General features: G+C 44.6%; 1 protein-coding gene across 1 annotated transcript in view; it reads right to left on the bottom strand.

The window, feature by feature from the left end:
• FOXO1 (forkhead box O1) overlaps positions 1–24,008 on the bottom strand; it is a 51,049-nt gene that overhangs the window by 2,840 nt on the left and 24,201 nt on the right. Inside the window, exon 2 of the mRNA XM_048499639.1 lies at positions 1,157–2,512. Coding sequence (XP_048355596.1) covers positions 1,166–2,512 — 1,347 coding nt within the window. The 3' untranslated portion in view covers positions 1,157–1,165. The remainder of the gene's footprint in view (positions 1–1,156; positions 2,513–24,008) is intronic.

Below are 24,008 nucleotides of genomic sequence, written 5' to 3'. Positions count from 1 at the left end.
GGCTGGCGTGCATAATATGGCCCAATGACCCCATGTTGAATCTCAGGCAAGGAAATAACATTCTGATACTACCGGCAACTCCAGCTTGACATCTAGCACAGTGTTTCCCAACCTTTTTGATGTCACAGTACCCTTGACCTCACTCTTCATATCTCACGGTACCCCTGCCATCCCCCCTCCCCCCCTCCCCAGTGCCCCTGCTTGCCACCCGCCCACCTTACCCTCCCAGGGTGAAGGGAAGCACTGGGGGGGGGGGGGGCAGGAAGTGGCTGCTGACCTTGTGGCAGGCCCTGCCCTCTGGGCCAGCTCCATGTCCTTGCTGGCGCCGATGGGAAACACTGCAAAAGTGAGGAGGGCTGTTAGCATTGCTGCGGTAGCCCTGTGACATGCTCATGGCACCCCAGGGTACCACGGAATCCTAGTTGGGAATCACTGATCTAACAGCTCCTATTCTACTGTGCTGCTCTAGATTATTGTCCTGGCAACTCAAGTAAGAACAAAAACTTTCTATTTCAAATGAAGATCCCAAATCCTTCACTGTACTGTTGTCTTGAGCTTGCTACCAGCATACCTGTCGTGAGCCAACATTTTCATCTCTGTCCCTCTTCAAAGCCTATTCATTTAGCAAAGCTGCCGTTCCAGCCTTTCCCACTAACTCTTAACAATCTTGCTGCCTAACAATAGAAACAAAACATGGAATTGCACTTGCTTATGATTGTCACTGAGAAATACCTTCGTGTTCTCTCTCTCTCTCTCTCTCTCTCTCACTCACTCACTCACTCACTCTCAGAGTCCACTTTCCTATCAAAGTTCAACATTTCCAGTAGCTGGATTTGACAAGCACTTATGTCCGCGTTGTAAAGTCATGGCTGACTTACAGTGACCCCTTCGAGTTTAAAGGCAAGAAGCATTCAGTTTGCCCCTGCCTGCCTCTCGTGTGAGCTGAGAACTCTGAGAGAACTGTGACCGGCTCAAAGTCACCCAGCAGTTTCACATGGAGTGGAAGCGAATTAAACCCAGTTCTACCACTTTTCATCATTACACCACATTGGGTCTCAAAGAAGTCATTTGTCCCATTTTACTTAACAGAAGCACCCTCTTTGGGGGAGGAACAGGCAGCAACATACCCAAAAGTAATAAAATATGGAAAACTGACCTTCCAGTTTTATCCAGGCACCCAGCTGTGTGTTGTTGTCTTTACACCATGTGACAAACCTTGGTTAGGCAACACATTGTCAAAGTTAAAATCTAATGTTTCCCCATCCATGAGCTCATTACGAATTATTGATTCCATATCGCAGTCCAGTCTTTCGATCAACATGTCGTCTAAGTCACTGGGGAGCTTCTCCTGATGGAAGGATACAATTCCCACTCTTCCATAGCCATTACAGCTGTTCACAGTGGTGTAAGGGTTTATGCTGTTCATCTGCATTGGGTGGCTCATAGGCACTTGCACAGACGTTTTCACTGCGGACGAACGATTTAAGCTTGATGCATGAGACGTGGTGCTGACTGTGAGAGACAAAGCATGGCTATTGACGGCTGATGTTGGCTGGACATGTGCATGGTGGGGGTGGGTACTGGGGGACGCAATTTTGTTATGATTCTGCTGGCTGCCGTACGGTGTAATTGCTGAGTTAGAAGCCATTAACACGTTTGGTCCCAGCCCTCGGCCACTGCCTTGGGAGACACGAGTGTCCACAGATGCCAAGATATCATTGTGTGGCGGTGAATCAGAAGTCAGCAACTCCTTCAGCAGACCGACAGGACAGTTATATTGGCTGATGGGTCCGTAGCTCGATTTATTGTCCTGAATGGTTTGCATCGGCATTTGAGACAGCGTGTTCATGCCAGTCTGTCCATAGCTGTATTTCCTGTAGTCGGCATTCGGTGAACTTATATTTGTGTTGGGTGGAGTATACGAATAGCCCGGTGGTTGCTGCATCATGGTCGTGGGAGGGGACTGGGTCGATCGAGCCAAGGACGTGTTCGGCGATAAAAGGTTGAGGTTATCCAGCAGGTTCTCCATGGTTTCTGAACTGCTCATCTCAGAAAGGCTGGGCAGAGTTGACGCCATTTTGGTCGCTGGTGGAGGATAGACCATGGAGTGCACGTCCCCTTCTCCGAGGTCATCTTGCTCTGGCAGGATTGGAGAAAGTCTCCCACTGATCGTACTAGCGTTAGAACTGGTTCGAGGTCTAAATGTACTCCAGTTGTTATCAAAGTCGTCGTTGCTGTGAGAGCTGGGACTTGCAGGCCATTTGGAGAACTGGGTGCCTGGACTGTCCCCATTTCCATCTTGAGCAGTCTGAAGGGCTGTTTTTTTCTTTGCAGCTCGGCCTCTGCTTTTTGCAAACTTGGCACTGTTATCCATGGACGCAGCCCTTCTCCTGGGAGACTTGCCGCTTTTGCCGCCTTCTGGGTTGAGCATCCACCAGGAGCTTTTTCCGGTTCCTTCATTCTGCACTCTAATAAACTTGCTGTGCAACGAGAGGTTGTGGCGGATTGAATTCTAGAAAAGGAAACAGGAAGTAAGGAAAATATTGAGTCTCTCTATTCCCGCCCTTAATAGATAGAACCATTCCATCAGGTGCACAGCTGTAGAAATACACATTTTCCAATAAATATAAAGCTCCCCATTTTAGCCAAATAAGACTCTTATATACCTACAGTAATGAAATTTCCAATTTACACTTTAAGACAATTTCTGCACCAAGGGACTTTAAGACCTAACTACTGATGGCAACAAGGGCAATGAGTTTAAAATTAAAAATGTCAATGAAACCCATGAAGAGAGGATATGATATTCTACTTGTTTGCATTTTTCTGAAGGACCTTGAAACCTAACTCCACAGATGCCCGTTCTTTGCACAGAGCCAAACTAATGCAATGAACAACACACATCCAGTCGTCCCTAGATGATCACAAAGCAACTCGGTGATCAAAATAACAAAACTGGGACACATGAACCATTTGATATATTGTTCATCAGACAGAATGAAAATTGTAAGACATTAGTTTATTGTCAGCGAGAGTTTAACTTGGTAATCTTGGCCTAGCAGAATAGTGGTCTAATAGAAAACATGAATTTCTACTTCATGATTCACAGGGAAGCACAACAATATAGAAGTAAGCAATGTTGAATGTTAGAACAAATACACAGAAAGAACAAGAAGAAGAGTTTGGATTTATACCAAACCTCCTGTAAGGAGACTCAAGGTGGCTCACAAGTTCCTTTTCCTTCCTCTCCCTGTAACAGACATCTTGTGATGTAGGTGGGGCTGAGAGAGTGCTGAAGAATTATGACTAGCCCAAGGTCACCCAACAGGAATGTAGGAGTGGGGAAACAAATCTGGTTCACCAGATAAGCCTCCGCCACTCAGGTGGAGGAATGGGGAATCAAACCTGGTTATCCAGATTAGAATCCACCTGCTCTTAACCACTACATCACACTGGCTCGATGACACAATGTAAATTACCAATGCTTTATCTCTGTTTACTTTTTAAAAACGTGCCTAAAACTTTTCACTTGCCAATTAAAATTTACTCCCATGAACGAAATCACAGAGGGAAAGCTTTAGAGAGCAATCCTAAACAAGTTCCACGTAGGTGGAATCAGCGGGGCTTACAAATACTTTTCAAATTAAAGTTCTTGCTGAGGTATCTAAGTGACATCACTCTTGGGATATGATTTAGGATTTATGTAAACCTTTTGGATTTTTCAGAACTCCTCGCTGATACTATGAACTGATGGACTTCGAACAGGACAGAATTCTTGTATTTACAGAAGGTCCCTAAGTATTTCTCCACATGTCACAGGCCTTACGACAACCATTTTTTTCTCTGTCAAATGTGAAGTTTCAAATTTAGGCCAAAACAAGGACACTACTGCAAGGGAAGCTGTCTGCCGGCTGGCTGTTCAAATACATGGGTCTGTGTTTGTTTTTTCAGTTGGGGAAGGCCACTAGATTTACAGAGGCTGCTTCCTGCTTGGCTTCCAGAGATCCATCGACAGGTGATTTCATTGATTCCTCTCTTGCTGCCTATTTCCTCAGCTATGAAAGATATATGTTGAATTGTGAGCCCTCTCGCCAACAGATTATTCCGGGTGGTTTTTTTAAAAAAGCATGCGTCTTTTCAAATTTCAGCTATGCAAAAAATTATAGCTTTCGAGGTTATTCCTCTCTTGAAACCTGTAGCAATTAACCTGTGAATTTGTCAAGGTGTTGGCATATTAATTTCACTCTGCTCCCCTCAAGTAACAAGCTGCTACTTGTTGATCTTAAGAGATTCAGTGGGACAGATATGGCATGTTGGACTGAAGCCACTAAAGGTTTTCAGGACTAAAGCAAGCATTTAAATTGTGCTCTAAATAGCTTCAGAAGACTGGTAGAACACAGTTCTGGCATACTCCTGGAGCCCCATCTCACATAAAGAAGTGAACCACTGTGAGATTTGTACTAAGAACTGAAATACACATTATATCAGGGTTGCCAGCCCTACTGCCTCCCTCCACTAGCCCCCCATGAGAGATGGGGGGCTGGGTTGCCGGATCCAGCTTGCAAAACTCATGAGGACGTTTAAAAATACTGGTAGAAAGTTGCATACAGCTGTGTATAACATGTAGTTAAGATATGATGCTTTGGATCACCAAGAGTAGCACCAGATAGCTTTTGAGAGGGGTTGCAGGCTTCATCCTCCTCTCATTGTAGCAAATTTTAATGTGCCAGCATATCTAGGGGCTCGCCCAGGTGAAGTCCCCAGTAGATTTTCTATCGAAACTCAGCAAAATGTAGCTCAGTTCTGAAGAATTTAAATAGAAGAGTACTAAGCCGATGGCTGCATCTGCAGACTGTTGGACACCACCCTCTCTTTGCACTGCAGCTATCATTTTCAAGAAGGTTTTCTGGTGTGGACAAGATGATTCAGTTGCAAACGACTGTTACAGCGGTATAACAACAACAAGCAGATGCTGCCCCAGACTAAAAACAAGAATCACAGCTTTGACTATGTGAAAGGTGAATAGCCTGACTCAGGGAAATTCTCCAGCCTCAAGAATAAGGGAATTCAAAAAGCTCTGAGCATAGTTCAAAAGATCATGGGCCCAATTGAGGGAGAGTCTCAGTGGCGTAGGAGGTTAAGAGCTCGTGTATCTAATCTGGAGGAACCGGGTTTGATTCCCAGCTCTGCCACCTGAGCTGTGGAGGCCTTTCTGGGGAATTCAGATTAGCCTGTGCACTCCCACACACGCCAGCTGGGCGACCTTGGGCTAGTCACAGCTTCTCAGAGCTCTCTCAGCCCCACCCACCTCACAGGGTGTTTGTTGTGAGGGGGGAAGGGCAAGGAGATTGTAAGCCCCTTTGAGTCTCCTGCAGGAGAGAAAAGGGGGGATATAAATCCAAACTCTTCTTCTTCTTATGTCATGCTGCAGCTGCTAAGTCCCACTCTCCAACCAAGGTGATGCTATGCGTGATATTCTGCACAATGGAAAGTCTCAAAATGGCTCGGAAATGGACCCCCGTTAGGCCAAGATCGGCAGCGACAGACATTATCTGCCACCCCATCGACACTGTTAGGATCAAAATTCTTTTTGCACTGCAATCCAAGTTCCCATACTATTATAATCATCACACAGCTGCATAAAAACAACAACATAACAAACTACAACCGGGTTGTATGGCCATGTTCCAGTAGCATTTTCTCCCGACGTTTCGCCTGCATTTGTGGCAGGCGCCAGCCACAGATGAAGGCAAAACGTCAGGAGAAAATGGCACTGCAATCCAAGTTCCCATACTATTATAATCATCACACAGCTGCATAAAAACAACAACATAACAAACTACAACCGGGTTGTATGGCCATGTTCCAGTGGCATTTTGTGGCAGGCATCTTCAGTTGATCCTCTGAAGATGCCAGCCACAGATGAAGGCAAAACGTCAGGAGAAAATGGCACTGGAACACGGCCATACAGCCCAGAAAACCCACAACACCCCAATCAGGAAGTGGATTACAAACTGACATTTGAGTCCAATAGCAAAGCATGGTGTAGTGGTTAAGAGCAGGTGGATTCTAAGCTGGAGAACCATACAGTCCAGAAAACTCACAAAACCCTAGTGATTCCAGCTATGAAAGCCTTTGACAATAAAATGCTGTTCTCCTTCTGGCACAGGCTGAGGACAACCTGATGCTGCAAATTACTCATGCACTTGTTCTTCCAAGATGCACACATTTGTGCACATATATATCATCACTTGTCCCTCCAACGTGCTAGAAAACCCTCTCCGCTGGCAGGCAAAACCACTCAGGAAGCAGGCTAGACAAATCTCAACTTGAGGAGAGATGCACGAGCCGCTGAAGGCCCTGGTAGAAACACCCACAGACCTCTCAGCAGCATTCGGTCACAGAACCATCCAAAGTGTAAACTGGCAGAGAGCAACTACTACGCCAAGCAGACAGGTATCCAACATACCAAGGAGAGACTTTCTACTCAAGCCAGCGCGGTGTAGTGGTTAAGAGCAGGTGCATTCTAATCTGGGGAATCGGGTTTGATTCCCAGCTCTGCCACTTGAGCTGTGGAGGCTTATCTGATGAACTAGATTAGCTTGTGCACTCCAACCCATGCCAGCTGGGTGACCTTGGGCTAGTCACAGTTCTTCGAGCTCTCTCACTCCCACCCACCTCGCCGGGTATTTGTTGTGAGGGGGGACGGGAAAGGAGATTGTAAGCCCCTTTGAGTCTCCTTACAGGAGAGAAATGGGGGCTATAAATCCAAACTCTTCTTCTTTTTCTTCTTGGTCATGTGAGCCACATAAAAATAATAATAAGCAGCAGCAATGGCTACACTTGGGGCAAATGGAATTCACAGCGAAGAGGAAGGCAGATCCTAGGCATTGCATTTTCTGTTCTTTTTCACCAAAAAGGAAGCAGGTGAATAAGGGGTGCTACGGCACTATACTGCGTTAAGAACTTTTCATTCCAGTTTACATATCAGCAGTGGGGTGGAAAAATAAGGGTTACAGCAACACAGAGCTAAGGCACAATGGAGGCTTTCTTTCTTATTTGTATTTTTCAAAAATCTGACATGTTCTCTCTCTCTCTCTCTCTCTCTCTCTCTCACACACACACACACACACACACACACACACACACACACACACACACACACACACACACACACACACACACACCCACCCTATCCAGGAGTGGAACAGACATGTGAACTGCTGCACAGCACTAACCTACCATACCTAGTTGGGCTCTAAGTCTGCAGGTGCTTTTTCCATTTCCTTCATGAAGTGTGAGTCTCAACAAGAACTTAGTCTGAAGGACAGTTTTGCCCCATTGGAAAACTTGAGTGTTTCACTGTGATCGTTAGCGGATCAATGCCTTCCTCCTCGACCCTCAATGAGTTGGATGTTATGAACTCCCTTTGGAATATTCTGTATGGAAACCCGATGTGGTTTGGAACACTCAGAAAATGTTGGCACTCTGGCTTGATGCTTAACATAAAGACCAATACTATTCTATACCGGGGGGGGGGGGGGATCACAAGGAAGTTTGGGTGAAACTTGTTGATTAAAAAGACAAAAACAAACTGGTAACGTTTTAGAGTTGTGTTTTGTAAAGATCCCGTCACGCCATAGCTTTAATGTTTATGATGGAAACAAGTCCTCCCTTCCTCCTCCCCTCATACCCACAGCCTAGGAAGAAATATGGTTACTTGTAACTGAAGTTCATTGAGTGGGTCAATTTCCCTTTCTGAGGGGGAGATCGGCTCACAACCCTGTTATGGGATCGGACAGTAGGCACAGTCATAGAGCTTGGTTGGGGTAAAGCACAGGTGTCAAACTCGCAGCCCTCCAGATGTTAGGGACTACAGTTCCATCACCCCCGGGAACTGTAGTCCGTAACATCTGGAGGGCCACGAGTTTGACACCTGTGGGGTAAAGGAACCTGCAGCTTTCCTTCTGAACCCTATTCAGGCTCTCTCCAGTTTGTTAGTAGATGAAAGCCCATTAATGGGTCTAGAGACCAAGAAAAACTCAACAAGATTAGGAGAGAAGTGGCAATCAGCAATACCACAAGAGTATTGTCGAGTGGCCCAAAGGCATGCGGTGCCCCAGGAGGGCGGAGTGGACTGCTAAGATCAGAGCTGTGGCCATCCGAACCAAAAGTTCCAGGAAGCAACACTAATCACCCGAGAGTGAAGAAGCAGGTTGTCCTCTCGTTGAGCACTTGGGACAAGTCTTGAAGATGAAAAGGCCCGCCATCAGAGCCTTTGTGCTAGTCAGAGGCTGACCCAACAGATTGGCTTCTCAGTGCCAAGCGATCGGTTCTGATGAACCTTGGTGCCAAGCGATCAGTTCCGACAATTCCTGGTGCTGAGCAGGTTGGCTCCAACAGATTGCCGGTGCCAAGAGATCCTAGGCACCAAGCAGGTCAGATCCAGTGATCCTGGGTGCCAAGTGGGCCAGCTCTGACAGATCCCTGGTGCAGAGTGGATTGGCTCTGATGAGTTGTCAGGATGCCTAGCAGTTGGATTGCTTTTGGGGCTGCTTCTTGGTTTCAGTGGGTGGGGGATGGGATGTCTTTCTCCACTCTGTCTGGCCAGGTGCTGGCCAAGGCCAGGTTCAGTAGTTTCAGTTTGTGTTATCTCACTGTCTGCATATATTCTCAGTGCTGTTCACATGTGGGGGGGAATGTGAAAACATATTACCGTCTACTGCATGGGGAAAGCCATTCGTGGCTTTTCCAGGCTGTCCTCTGGATCATGAATAAACCTCTGTTCTCTACATGGAGTTTGTTTCAGTTTTTGGGGATCTGACATGAGTCTTGGTGCTGAGCAGATAGACTCTGAGCAGATCGGCTACGGCGAGCCTTTCGACAACAAAATTACCTCACAGGGCCTGTGGCCCAGTGTGAGAAGAAGAAACAACAGAGCTAAAGCAAAAACTGATGGGAAAAGGCAGAGCTCTTTACAAATTCCATGGTAGAAGAGAAAAAACTCACAATTTTGATGAAAAACTGCCTCACAGGGCCTGAGACCGGTTGTGAGGGGAAGAAGAAGAAGAGTTGGATTTATCCCCTGTCTTTCTTTCCTGGAAGGAGACTCAAGGCAGCTTACAAACCCCTTTCTCTCCCCGCCCCCCTCACAACAAACACCCTGTGAGGTAGGTGGGGCTGAGAGAGCACTGAAGAACTGTGACTAGCCCAAGGTCACCCAGCTGGCGTGTGTGGGAGTGCACAGGCTAATCTGAAGCAAGAACTTCTTTCCTCTGTGGGAGGGAAAGAAGAACAGATGGAATAGCACTCCTCCACCTGCCATCACATGACCATCTGGGTGGGAATCGCAAGTGCTCTTTGGAGCTGCAAAGCAGACAAAAATCTTTCTGTGGCAGGCCAACAGGGGCTGCGTAGAATACCCAGAAAGACTAACTTTTATTCCATCTGTACATGGAAGTGTTGAGCATTACATGGAAGCTACAAACTGTCTTAGTCATCAGAAATCTACAATCTCATATTCTTCTGTTAAGGACATTCAAGGTCACTCTTGGAGTAGCTAAGCCATTCCCAAAGTTTGCCAAAAACAACAAAAGTTCCAAACAGGAAAAGGTTTGCAGGAGAGTGCCTGTTACATAAATTCCTGTTTTTTCCACTCAGTCAGGAGAAGATTAAAGAGACTATGATTTACTACCTTGGAAAAAGCATGGAGAAGGGTAAATACTGCAAAAAAAATATGTAGCGTTGCTAATGATGTTGTGTCTACAAAGCTTTGCCAGCTACAGACGTGACCTGATGATAGGAATCGTTTCAAATGCTGGAACTTGGAAACTGAGCAAGGCACTGCGGTCGCAGGATGCTGAGGGAAGCCTCCGTTGACTCGTACTGCAAATTTTACATTTCTTCGGAAAGCAGATTCACTTTGAAAGTTTCAGAATTAAGAAATTCGGGGCTGATTCTATTTGTCAGTTCCTTTTAATACTTGACGGTAATTACGGTTCACAACATTTTGTTGCCGTTTTTGGCTCTTAACTTTGTAAGCATCAGTCTAGAATATTTTTTTTTGCATGCCCAGGCATGTATTTCTGTTTTGCTCCAGGCTTTAAGTGTTACATCTACTGCACCTTCCATCCTCAGGCAACCGTGTCTTGGTGCCTATCTGCCCACATGCCTTCCTAAATAACCTTTAAAAAATGGTTCAGAATAAAGAATGTAGATAATAAGGCAAGTGTATGCTGCTAGCCAGGTATAATTTGTTTACTTCATTTTGTTCACAGAACATGGACCCCATACACTAACTTATGTATGCACATATGTGAGTAATTTAATTTTTATATAGCTTTTTCACTGCAATTTTAATCTTCATGGAGTTAAATTAGAATGCCCCAGGCCAATTAACTACCTTTCAACATCTGAAGGAGAGGCTTGTTCTGTAAACACGCAGCTAAATGAAGGAGCTAAACTAGCAACGCACCACATTCTCAACCGTTCCACTACCTCAGATATAAAGTCATAAATCATAAGGGATATTCTAATATTTCCCTTCAAACCCAGCAAATGAGCGTTTGGTTAAATCCAAGAATAGTGAACTCCTTTCAGTGGGATTTATGTGCAATTTTCTTGATTTTGAATAATGCTTTATATCACAGGTGTCAAACTCGCGGCCCTCCAGATGTTATGGACTACAGTTCCCATCACCCCCATGCCAGCATGATGCTGGCAGGGGATAATAGTCCATAACATCTGAAGGGCCGCGAGTTTGACACCTATGCTTTATATGGCTCAGAGGGGAGTCTGTATAACAGGAAGAGGAAACAGCCAAACTTTCCATAGCCATCTTCATTCTTAAGGATGGTCACCTCCAATTGACACAAACATGCAGTTTGAACAAAGTTGTATAGTCCTGGGATTTGGCCTGTGACAAAGCAAATCTGCTGAAGTGGGCCTTAGTCAGAGCCTGGAGAGGAAATTTCCTGGGAACGTATACACACGGCCTTGCCTTCTACAATGGGAGAAAGGCAGAGTACAAAAGTAAGTGTGGCATTGATGGCACTGTGCTCAAATGTTTATCTACTTCACTCCACTTCATTGGCCTCCGTGGGTAGGGGAGAACGTGGAATAACATAGCCAAGTATTTTGCAGTTACATTATCTAAAAACTTTTTTTTTTGCCATCAAGAGGGAGCAAGCTTATTTTCTACGGTTCCAGAGACTAGGACCAGGAGTGATGGGTCCAAGAGGAAGGAAAAGAGAGTCCACCTAAACACCAGGAAAAACTTCCTGACAATAAGGGCTGTTCGACAGCGGAATGAACTACCTTGGAATGTGGTGGAGTCTTCTTCTTGGGATGTTTTTAAAGAGAAGCTGGATGGCCATCTGACAGGAGTGCTTTGATTGTGTGTTCCTGCATTGTAGGGGGTAGCTCTTTGGGTCTCTTCAACTGTATGATTCTAAGTCACAGCTGACTTAGGGCAACCCCATAGAGTTTTCAAGGCAAGAGACATTTGGAGGTGGTTTGCCATTGGCCGCTTCCACATGATGAACTTGGTATTCCTTGGAGTCTTTCATCCAAATACTAGCCAGGGTCAGGGCTGAAAGTGTGTGACTAGCACGAGGTCATCCAGCAAGTATCCATGGCATCAGTGGGGATTTGAACCTGGTTTTCCTAGGTCCTTGTCTGACACCTCAACTACTACTACATTACGCTGGCAGGAAATACGAGACAGCAGCAACTAGGTCTGCAATTTGGCCAAAAGATTCACTTTTATTACTATGAAATGCAGCTCTAAAAAGTAATTAAGAGATCTAGTTGAGCACTTTAAAACCCTGATAGGAGCGCCAGGTATGAAAATTATGTGGAATCCAGGCATCTCTGTAAAGCAAAAATAAAGGAATAAGACAGACATTCCCATATAATCCACCTACCTGTCTGAATTAAAATTTGGACATTATATATTTTTTATTTTTGAGTGTAATAGATGAATTTAATTACGTTTAATGGACAGAAGGGAACTATGTATTTAAACACATTTACATCCACATATTCTGGAACGGAATGTGCTTTGGCTCAGTTCACATATAATGAGAAATCACAGTTTAATTAAGCCTACTTAGCACGATTGCCTCTGCACAGACCAGTCTACTAATTGCGGTTAGTTAGGGTCTGCCAAACCCAAATCTGAAACGATGGCTTGAAGTGGGTTTATCAGTTACTCTTAAACTTGTGATATGCAAACATGAATATCCGGGCTCACTCCATAGCGATATGCCTAAAACAAAAATTCCTGGGCAGAACAAAGGTGATGAAACCAGGGCTTGTCAAGGCAAACCTGTACTTTATGACTGTGAAGGCAGGACTCGGTTTTCAGACAGACTAACCATAGTTAAATGAACGACGGTTTAGTGTCATACCCAAACTCAGTTTAATGCACATCCACATGGGTAGATACCACCAAAACACTATGCACTACCTGAAACTAGTGGGGATTATAGTGGATTTGTTTCTGTCATATTTTTCTATCATATTTTGTTTCTGTCATATAAATATCAGGCAGGGGGATAGAAACAATAATCCATTTTTTTATATTATTGACATGATTGGTTCCCCATCTTTCCATGCAAGTGTTCAAGATGGCTAATACATCTGATAACTGGTAAGGCATGAATTTTTGATAAGAATTTTGCTCTACAGGCCTGACATTAGAAACTACGGGCAGCCATAATAATCAATGTGTCCAAATCATATCAAAACTGCTCATGGGGGGGGGGGATTAGATTATGAGAACTTTAAAAACACACATAGAACACCTCCCTCACATAAATGGGTTATTAAATTGTGGAATTCACTGCCACAGGAAGCCCTTGACCTCTATGCCCTGTTTGTTGGCCCTCCTAGGTACCTGACAGAGCACTGTATGAAACAGGATACTGGACTCCATTGGTAGAGTGCTCAAACGCTGTCAGGTTACCATCTGTGATGAACTTTCTACTCAATGGGTCCTGTGATCTTGTATGTGAGAATGTTGCAAGTTTTTTGAGGCACTATTTGGTCAGGCGCAATCATTGTCTACATAGTAGTAATGGTTAATTAATTTATATGTGTGCGGTTTACAAGGCGTGGTTGTGAACGTTTAACATTGTTTTAATGTATTTAATGTATTTAATGTTTTAATGCATTTTAATGTTTTAATGTCTCAGTTAGTAGATAAATGCCTCTTTTTTACTTTTCTACTAACTCTGTAGTTTATAATGCCAATAAAGGCTTTGGAATTGGATACTGGACTAGGCAGATGACATTGGAAGGGCTCCTAAATCTACTGAAATGAACAGAAAGCCAAGTTAGCTAGATGCATCCTTATCAGTACATCTACAGTAAACATGGCTTACAATTTAATACTGTTTATTTTATAGTCTAAAACATGTCTAAGCTGATCTATTAGATTCATTAGGGGTATTAATTAGAAAATGTCTATTGCAGGGTACTGTTTGTTAAAAATAGCAGGGCATTAGCATATTAGCCCAATTTGACTTTTCATCTGAATGCTTGGTATTGTCTAACGGCACAAGCGAGAAGTCAAAATGCCCTTTTGCCTAATACCCCACCTCATTAGAAGGCGGCAGATTTTTGTTCATTATGTCGCATGATTAACAGCACAACCCTAAACCCTCAACAAATATGAAAGGGTGTAAATTTACCTAGGATGGCCCTGCTGATGGGCTAAACAACCCATTGAACAAATGCTGCAAGGATTCAAATGTTCAAATGAGTAGCTAGAAGGAAAAGCAATGTGCTACCATCTCAAATAAACAAATAAGATTTCCAGTTAAGCATATCTAAGGCTAACACCTGCATCAAGGGAGAGCTCTGTCAGAGTGGAGTTCGACATGTCTGCTGTCTGCCAAATATAATGATTATTACTATTAAATGCTGATTACTATTGTATAATAAATCCCAAGAGAGCAAGAATGCCTGCAATCATTCTAGAACAGATATTTTTGTTATACTGTGGAGACTACGTGAAATTCTCTGCCTGGCTGAAAAGTTAGCGGTTCCTTAAACATTTTGTAGATATTGCTTTTAAAGAGTAATTGAGGCTACAAGATCCTCCATAAACACATTCTTCGTAAATTAGTTTTGCAGTGACTTTGTGATAATGGACCTCTGACCAAAACTTTATAAAAACACATTTGTCTTTTGTTTTATTCTTACACATTATTGGTGAAGCTCTGACTTAATGAATATAACATAATAAAGTTTGGGATAACATAAGTGATTTTAAAGGGATAAGCTGTTGGGGAAGTCAAGGGATGGGGGTGGGGGTAGGAGCAGGAAGTAAATGAGGGAAGTGAGGAGGAGGTGATAGTACACCCTGAAGTAAGACAGTTAATTTTATTTTAATTATGTAGCATCATAAAGTTCCTCGACAATAGTATCACGGGGAAGAGATACAATCTAGGTTGGAGTGAGAGGAGATATAAATGTTGACATTTTCGTGTTTCCCCGAATATAAGACAGTGTCTTATATTAATTTTTGCTCCCAAAGATGCGCTATGTCTTATTTTCAGGGGATGTCTTATTTTTCTGTGTTCTGTTCGTCGGGCATGCTTCCAAACAAAAACTTTGCTATGTCTTACTTTCGGGGGATGCCTTATATTTCGCACTTCAGCAAAACCTCTACTATGTCTTATTTTTCGGGGATGTCTTATATTCAGGGAAACAGGGTAGGTCAAGATTTTGTATAAAATGATCTGTATTGGTTTTCCTGATTGTATAATTCCCTCAATGAAAAAGAGAGAAGCTTGTGTATGGCTTCTTAAGATATATGTATTAAGAATGTTTTATACATTTTATATTTTCACCCCCCCCCCAAAAAAAATATTAAAAAAAAAAACAACTCATGCTGAAACAGTTTTAATCTTTAAGGTGCCACTGGAATTCAGTTTTATTTTGCAACAACAGACTAGCACAGCTACCCCCCCCCCCCAAATCACAATTGAGTAAACCCTTTTTCTTCAACCTATGTATAACTCAAACCCTGAAGGACTTCAGAGGTCAAACTTTAAGCTGGCCCCTGGAATACAGTGAAAGACAAATGTGTCCCGAGGAGTATATGCATCACGTTCCCAGAAGCTCATAACGACACCAGTTTATACACTAAACACACACGTGTGTCCATTTCAAAAATCCTTCTGAGGCTGATAAACAAAACATCTTAAACAACTGCAGCTCGGGCTCTGTTTCTACTTCACATTTCCTGCCACCTCAGGACGATTTTTTTAAAAAAAGGAATGCAGTAATCGTTTCTGATGGGCTGGGGGCCAAGAGCCTGCATTGTTTTCAATGGAGGCGCACAAGAACTGGCAAGGCACAGTGGAAATGACACTGGAAGGGGGACTGGCCCGGCAACAATTCTCTCCAGCCCCCTCCCAGGACGAGTTTTCCCTCAGAAATTCCAGTACTGTACTACAAACACTGAAGGGAAGCACATACCACGCAAAACTGCAAAGGGAAGGACAAACGCCTCTCACATTCGTAACCCACCCATCCCCCAAGGAGTCCGGCCCAGGCTTCCTGCAGTACAAGAACGAGCTCAGAGAACATGAATGGGATAGGCAGCTACATATTTTTTTTTAAAGGAAACTGCTGGGAAGAATTTATCAAGGCAATAAAACTATTTGCCATAGGGCCGTGTTTATTCTGCCCACCAGATTTATTTCACTTACTGGCAATGCAGCGCTTAGTAACTTTATCCGGCTTACTGCAAAAGCTCCCCGCCCCAACGCTTCAAAACTTGGGGAATGTTCCTAAATTCCTCAAACTCTTCCCAGCTTGTTCATTTAAATAACAGTTCCGTCCAGTTTTCCAGCATTATTGCTCTGTTTTGTCGTTGTTCAAAAAGGCTGGAAGGCAATACTTTTACTATTGCAAAATGTTTATCTTTTTTCATGTGGTCGACTTTGAAGGCTCTTTTAAGCAGCCAGAAGGAAGGAAGGAAGCAATGTCAATGTTTATCCGCTGAGGTATACTAGGGCAGAGGTGAGCAGGAGGTAGACTGTGCTTATCTGTGAATTTTCTGGGATTCCAGCGAGAAAGAGCGCATGGCCAGGTGGACCTTGCTCTTCAACCAAATGCCCACTTTGAGTGAAGTGGGTTGGGGATTCCCCCAGCCTGACTCATGTTGAACGTGTGACTGGGGGCTCACCTTAAAAACGGGGGAGGGATCCGCTCCAGAGCCCTTCACAGTAGCAAGACTCTTTCCCTTCCTTCCAACCAGGACTACTTTGCAGGGGAAAATGGCTGTGGGGGAAAACGGTCTCGATGCCTCCTCAGCAGTCAGGCGGCACCCCCACTGTACAACTCTCAGCACTAGGTTTGGAAATTCCAGATGATTTGGAAGCAAAGGCTAGGGAGGGTGGGGTTTGGGGAGGGGTGGCACCTCTTTGAGATATAATGCCATCAAAGCCAATGCAATTCTGGACTGTATCAATAGGAGTATAGTGTCCAGATCAAGGGATGTAATTGTAGCTCTCTATTCTGCACTGATCAGACCTCACCTGGAATACTGTGTACAGTTCTGGGCACCGCAATTCAAGAAGGACACTGACAAGCTGGAACGGGTCCAGAGGAGGGCAACCAAAATGGTAAAAGGTCTGGAGTCCATGCCCTACAAGGAGAGACTTAGGGAGCTGGGTATGTTTCATTTGGTGAAGAGAAGGTTAAGAAGTGACATGATAGTCATATTTAGATATTTGAAGAAATGTCATGTTGGTGAGGGAGCAAGCTTGATTTCTGCGGCTCCAGAGAACTGGACCAGAAGTAATGGGCTCAAGGTGAAGGAAAAGAGATTCCACCTAAACACCAGGAAAAACTTCCTGACAGTAAGAGCTGTTCAGCAGAGGAATGCACTACTTTGGAGTGTGATGGAGTCTCCTTTTTTGGAGGTTTTTAAAGAGAAGCTGGATGGCCATCTGACAGGAGTGCTTTGATTGTGTCTTCCTGCATTGCAAGGGATTTGATGACCCTTGGGGTCTCTTCCAACTCTTTGATTCTATTATTCTAAAACTATCCTCCAAAGTAGCCCTTTACTCCAGGAGATCTGATCCGTGTCATCAGGAGATCTGTTGTAATTTCAGGAGATCTCCAGGTGCCACCAGGAGGTTGGTAACTCTACTCTGCAGCTTGCTTGCTTTCAAAAGTGTCCAGGGATAGAAGTTGAGGAAGCCCCCCACCCCACCACTTTTAAAAATTGTCCCAGGTCAGATATGAAATTGAAACCCCTCAAATTGACTCACATTCATTTATGATGACAACATTCATATCTCACTTTTCTTGGTGGTTCAAGGCAGCTTACAATGGTTCAAAATATCTCCAGCTAAAACCAAAAATAAAATAGCCAATCCGAAATGTCTCCCTCTTCCTCTCTCCCTAGAAAGATCCACAATTCAAACCCCCTTAAAAGACTTGGCAAACAGGTAGGCCTTGCAGCAGCTCCTGAAAATCTAAGGTGGTGGAAAGCCCATTCCCAGAGGCGAAACTACCGGGGGCGCGTTGCACTGGGCATGTCTGGGGGGTGGAAAATCCCCCCCGTGATGCCCCCCTCCTTCCCCCACATGGCGCCTCCACACGCACTTACCTTAGTGAAACAGTGCAGGCTGGAGAAGTGGCCTGTTCCCTTCAGGCTGAAAACTGCCTGATGGGAACTACACTTCCGAGGAGACCTTGCAAGGCCAGGGTCTCATGGGAAGTGTAGTTCCCACCAGGCTGTTTTCAGCCTGAAGGGAACAGGCCGCCTTTTCAGGCTGAACTAAGGTGGGGGGGGGGCAGGGCACCATGGGGAAAGAGGGGGTGGAAAACAAAGAGTGCGCACCGGGCGCACTCTGGCCCAGCTACGCCTCTGCCCATTCCACAGGGCCAGAACTATAATGGAAAAAGCCTGGACTCTGGTTGATACCAGGTGGGCCACCCTAAGTGATGGGATAACCGGCACATGGTTATTTCATTGCAGTTGCTGCACAGGAAGGAGACAGTCCTTCCTTTCACACATTGTGTGAAGAGACCTCTAGTGTCACTTAACACACAACAGTTATATACTGCAACGGGAAGCAGGTGCTTTGTGAAACTATACATTGTAAAGCTATGCTGGGGACCTTTAAACTTTAAAAGCGTATATAGTGGACAACAGTTCTGAATTGTGACCACGGAATAATGCAAAGCCTTCTGACTCCACACATGCAGTTTTTCCCAGTAGGGGAAGGAAGAGGTGGAAGCTGTTGGATGGGGAACTTGAACTGAGGCGGGCTGTACTGGGGCTTCTTCATCCCCACCCCCACCCCCAAATCTGTTGGTACACAGGTATTGAAAAAGAGGCAGATAGTTCACTGGTATCCTGTCGAAACACCTCCTCCCTGCCAGAGCTTACAGTAACTTGAGAACAGTGACTGGGCCTTCTAATCACCGATCTCCACCATCTTAAGTTGCAGAACATGGAGATTCTAATTACAAATCATAATAAAGCAGACGATGGAAAGATTGAGGTCAGCCTGTCCATCTACTGGGGAGATCGGAAAGCAATTTTTGCTAGGAAAGCAATTTGTCTATTCAAACATTAAAGATGACAATATTCATACACAGTAAATTATTATTTATCTTCAGAAGAGGAAAAAAGCAATTTCTCCATTCCTGTAGGTTCCCATCAGCTGTCCCTCGGGGCAAGAAAGAAGAGGAATGTTCCATGTTCACTCACAGCAATAGTACTACTCCTCTACAGTTGCCTAACTCTTGAGGTTATCTGCACCTTCTAAATGTTAACCAGAACAGGAGATCCTAACACTCTGCTATGGAGGACATTTCAAGATTAAATGTTCTGAAACTTTCCAACACATAATTAAGGCATGCACAAAATACCTCCCTGGCCAGAAATTGCTTTTGCCTGCAAGCTAGCTAGGGGCACATGAAGTAAGGAAGAAGAAGGATTCTTTGGATACACACCATCCTTTAAAGTCTCTCAAGAATCAACAAGGGAACACGAATCTCCACTGATCCTCAGCGATTGTCAAGAGATCTGAAGAAAAATATCCTCTACTGTGAATACTGGCAATTGTTTTGTTAAGTACTTAACAGGGACTGCAGTGGATGCTATCAGGGTGCTGATCTGGCTAGTTGTGTGGGATACCTTTCAGTCTGTCCAGTCCAGGGGTAGGGAACCTGCGGCTCTCCAGATGTTCAGGAACTACAATTCCCATCAGCCCCTACCAGCATGGCCAATTGGCCATGCTGGTAGGGGCTGATGGGAATTGTAGTTCCTGAACATCTGGAGAGCCGCAGGTTCCCTACCCCTGGTCCAGTCTAAGGATGTAGATTCTTGGAAATATGAAACCTATCACTTGCTTGCATGATTCTTATCCCTCCTGGATACTTCAATCTGCTGGGACTGGGGTAGGGCTGGCAGACTGGGTCTGGAAGACAGTAAATGCCTCCCTTGAAGAGGGCAGTGCTGCATCCATTTCTAAAGAAACCTGCTATGGGACCCAGGAGTTGAATTACTGCGCCCCCCCCCCCCCAATTTCCCATATACCATTCTTGAACAAGTTAACTAAATGAGCAGTGGCAAGGCAACTTCAGGGATTCCTGAGTGAAGCAGATTATTGGATCTGTTTCAATCTGCATTCACAGTTAGTTAAGGGACTGAAATGGCTTTGGTCACCCTGGTGGATGATTTGCATGGAGAAGTCCACCCTGTAGTGTAGTGGTTAAGAGGGGGTGGGTTCTAATCTGGAGCACCGGGTTTGATTCCCCATTCCTCCACCTGAGTGGCAGAGGCTTATCTGGTGAACCAGATATATTTCCGCACTCCTACATCCCTGCAGGGTGACCTTGGGCTAGTCACAGTTCTCTCAAAACTCTCCCAGCCCCACCTACCTCAGAATGTTGTGGGGAGAGGAAGGGAAAAGAGCTTGTAAGCCACCTTGAGTTTCCTTACTGGAGAGAAAGGTGAGGTATAAATCCAAACTCCTCTTCTTAAAAAATAATAACAACAAAATTCTCCTGGATCTCTCAGTGGCGTTTGATACCATTAATCAGAGTATCCTTCTAGGCTACCTTTCTGGGTTGGGACTGAGAAGCACTGTTTTGCAGTGGTTTTGGCCTACCTCTAAAATTAGTCTCAGCGTGCAGCGTGGGAGGACTGCTGCTGAATTTCTCAACCTCTGACCCGCAAAGTCCCGCAAGGCTCTATCTTGTCCCCTATGCTTTTCAATCAACTTAAAGCCTCTGGAAGAGGTCATCTGGAGATCTGGGCTGAGTTGCCACTAATATGCAGATGACGCTCAGCTCCATCTCACACTTCCTGCAGACGTGAGGGAGGCTATGGAAACCGCAAACAGGTGCCTGGAGGCAGATTTGGGATGGATGAAGGATAGCAACCCAAACCTTAATAAAATTGAGGTCCATGGGTGGGGAAAGGTTTACACTCAGAAACTGGGACATCTCCAGTTCCAAATAGGGGTGACCTCTCCCTAAACAAGCAGGTTCATGGCTTCGAGGTAAAACTGGCCCTGGGCCTCCTGCTGGATAAGCGGTGGTAGCAGGGGTGTCTCTCACCAGCTTTGCAGGTGAGCCAGTTGAGGCTCTTCCAGAGGAGGTGAGAGATCTTGCCATTGTGATGCAAAGTGAAGTAACACCTACATTAGATTACTGCAAGGTGCTTTACATGAGGCTGCCCTTGAAGACTGTCCAGAAATGACACAGAATGCTGTGGCCAGAACATTGACTGGAGGGGATCAAGAAATACCAGCACTAGAAATGGTCTCCTTCTGAGGAGATTCCCCTCCTATTTTCAGATCCAAGAGCTGCTGTCTAAATCCTTGTTTCTGTAATATTGTAGGTTCCAGATAAAACAGATAAAAGTTTGACAACACTTATTTCACCATTGAGGAAGGCAATGGCCCAGACACATTTGGTGTTTTGTTTGTTTTACTGTACTTGTGACCAAGGGCATGGGGGAGAAAATGCACCCCCTGAAACCCCACCCCCCACCCCGCGGCCCCACCCCCACTTACCTTTTTTTGCTGGCTGAAAACAGGCCAGGCTGGTGGGGCGGGCCAGGCCAATCCAGGTGGGGCAGGGCGAGGGGGGAATGGGGAGATTTTCTGCCCCCACCGGTGCACTGTTCGTGCACACCCCTGTCCCCTTATGGCTCCGCCACTGCTTGTGACTAATTGAATATATGTTACTGAGTGATTGCTCTGAATGAAGTAGTTCAACAATTCATCTGCCATATTGATAAAGGGATATATATACAGTGCAGCAATTTTCTACGGTTTGTGTGGTCCATTGATTACTATTTTGTTGAAATTAATGGATGATTAAAACTCATTTTCAGTTTTGATTTCCATTTTTATATATATGAGGCTTGTTCACTTAACTCTTTTTGACTATTTGATCCAGATAAAATAAGCTAGTAACTCTCTACAGTATATCATCTTTGCTGCCTCTTTTCATACTGCTTCTTGAATCCTTAAAGCAATGATGAATCTGAGGCAATCAGTATGAAGCAGATTTAAATAAATAAGTTTAAAATTAGGAAGTCAGGTGTCCCAAAAACCATTCACCCTTTCAACGGGCCATAATAAGCATCCATCTGTTTCCTGTTACATGTCACTACATTAACGTTCACCTTACTCAGTCAACCATGTATAACCCTCTTGCATGTGTGTTGTAAACAAACTAGGGGCCAATATCCTTTATAATATGAGGCTTTGTTCCCTTCTCTCAGTGTGGCGTAATTAATTTTAAGGTAATGTGATTAACTGAATTATTGATCATCCATTACATTTCTTGTCTGTGTTTAGAACTTGGGATAGGTCTAATTACCCATATCAGAAATAATACAAATAACTGGACTTCAGATAAGGAATACATCTCTTTCTGTACTTAACAATTACCTCTGAATTTGTGAGGGAAAGTATGGAAGATGTAGGCATTTCACTAGCTAAACTGTTACATTAGTTGGGTTTTTAATTATTTGGAGCATTAATTTACTGGAACAAATTAATCTGAAAAATCAGTCTTCTAGAAGACTCCGGAGTCCAGTCCTTTCCAGAACTTCTACAGAACTCTTATCTATTGAAGATTTTGTCTTCACAGTGAATGTATTGGACTCCATGGCAGTCCTGACTCCTGGGCACTTGTGACCTGTGCAGATTGTCCTCTTTTGCTAATAATAATCTGGCACCTGTGAATGAATGCTTCTGAGCATGTGTAGAGTTCTGTTAAGGGAAAATAATCCTTCTCAACATCAATGAGAAAAAAATGTTCAGAGCAAATGTATAAATGTTGGGAGCCAGCGTGGTGTAGTGGTTAAGAGCAGGTGGATTCTAATCTGGAGAATTAGGTTTGATTCCCCACTCCTCCACTGGAGTGGCAGAGGCTTATCTGGTGAACCAGATGTGTTTCCACACTCTTACATTCCTGCTGGGTGACCTTGGGCTAGTCACAGTTCTTCGGAACTCTCTCAGTCCCACCTACCTCACAAGGTGTCTGTTGTGGGGAGAGGAAGGGAAAGAACCTTGTAAGCCAGCTTGAGTCTCCTTACAGAGAAAGATAGGCTATAAATCCAAACTTTTCTTCTTCCTCTGAATATAAACCCTCCTTGTGAAGGGAATTTTCCTTTCTTGTTTAGTTCCTGCACCTTACTCTTAGTGTGACTCCCCCTTAAGGTGCTCATGGCTCCCTAGGGACTACACCCTAGACTACATCCTAGGGTTGCCTATGGGAAATTGGCAGGCCATTCATCTAGCAGAGAGTTTGGTCTATTCTGGTTCATCAAACATAGCATCAGGAGATTGGTGCACAAGTATGCAGACTCATCAAAATACTGCTCTGTAAGGGACAGAGCTTCAAAGAAGAGCAGCACAGTCTTCATGTCAACACAAGGCCATCGCAATGCACGTCATTCCCCATGCAGAATTCTAACTAGCTGCCACATCTCTTGGGCCACATCTCTGTGACATCTGTTAACAGAGACTTCTTACTTCCTCCTGAGTGTGCAATTAAATATGGCCAGCAGGAAAAATTAGGCATACATCTCAATTGGACAGTGAGAAAGCAGAAACACTGTGAAGTGACAGCGGGTGGCGGGGGAGAAGAATAAAGAAAATTGGAGGATTGGAGGCATATGTTTCTATCTCTGCATAGTTAGGAAACGGGTCTTCACTCCTCCTGCTGTTCCCACTTTCTTACATGCAGTAATTTGTGGAAAGATTTCAATTATGGAATTCTCGAATTCTGAAATCATGTTAAAACTGTAGGACTGTGTTCATATGTTAAGTGCCATCAAGCTGCTTCCGACTCACAGCGACCCTATGAATCAATGCAAAGGTGTGTGTGTGGGGGGGACAAAATGGTGCCTGGCCCCGCCCCGGTCCCCCCCCCCAATCCTGCAGGGAGTGGGGCTCGGAGGTCTCCTGGGAAGTGTAGTTCCCACCAGGTGGCTTTTTCAACCAGCTGCACTTTGCAGCCAGTTAAACTAAGATAAGGGAGGGGTATGGGAGAGGGGGAGTGCTGGGGGAGGGGGATTTCCCGTCCCCCACATGACCCACTGGTGCGCACCTGGTGCACAGCGCAGCCCCCCCCCCGCCCCCTTATAGCTATGCCACTGAATCAATGTTCTCCTAAACATCCTATCATGAACAGCCTTGCTCAAGTCTTGCAAACTGAGGGCGGTGGCTTCCTTTATTAATTTGCAAAGGGTCTTCTACTTTTCCTACTGCCTTCAACCTTTCCTAGCATTATTGTCTTTTCCAGTGACTGCTGTCTTCTCATTATGTGAACGAAGTACAATAGCCTCAGTTTAGTCATTTTTGCTGCTAGGGACAGTTCAGGCTTAATTGGATCTCTAGAGCCCACATTCGATCTTTTTCTGGCTGTCTACAGCATCCGTAACAACTTTCTTCCGATACCACATTTCAAAGGAATCTACTTTCTTCCTGCCAGATGTCTTCAATTGCTCA

The sequence above is a fragment of the Sphaerodactylus townsendi genome, linkage group LG01 (assembly GCF_021028975.2).
Source record: "Sphaerodactylus townsendi isolate TG3544 linkage group LG01, MPM_Stown_v2.3, whole genome shotgun sequence".
Classification (NCBI taxonomy): Eukaryota; Metazoa; Chordata; class Lepidosauria; order Squamata; family Sphaerodactylidae; genus Sphaerodactylus; species Sphaerodactylus townsendi.
Note: the sequence above shows the minus strand (reverse complement) of the source record. Positions and strands in the feature narration are given on the sequence as shown.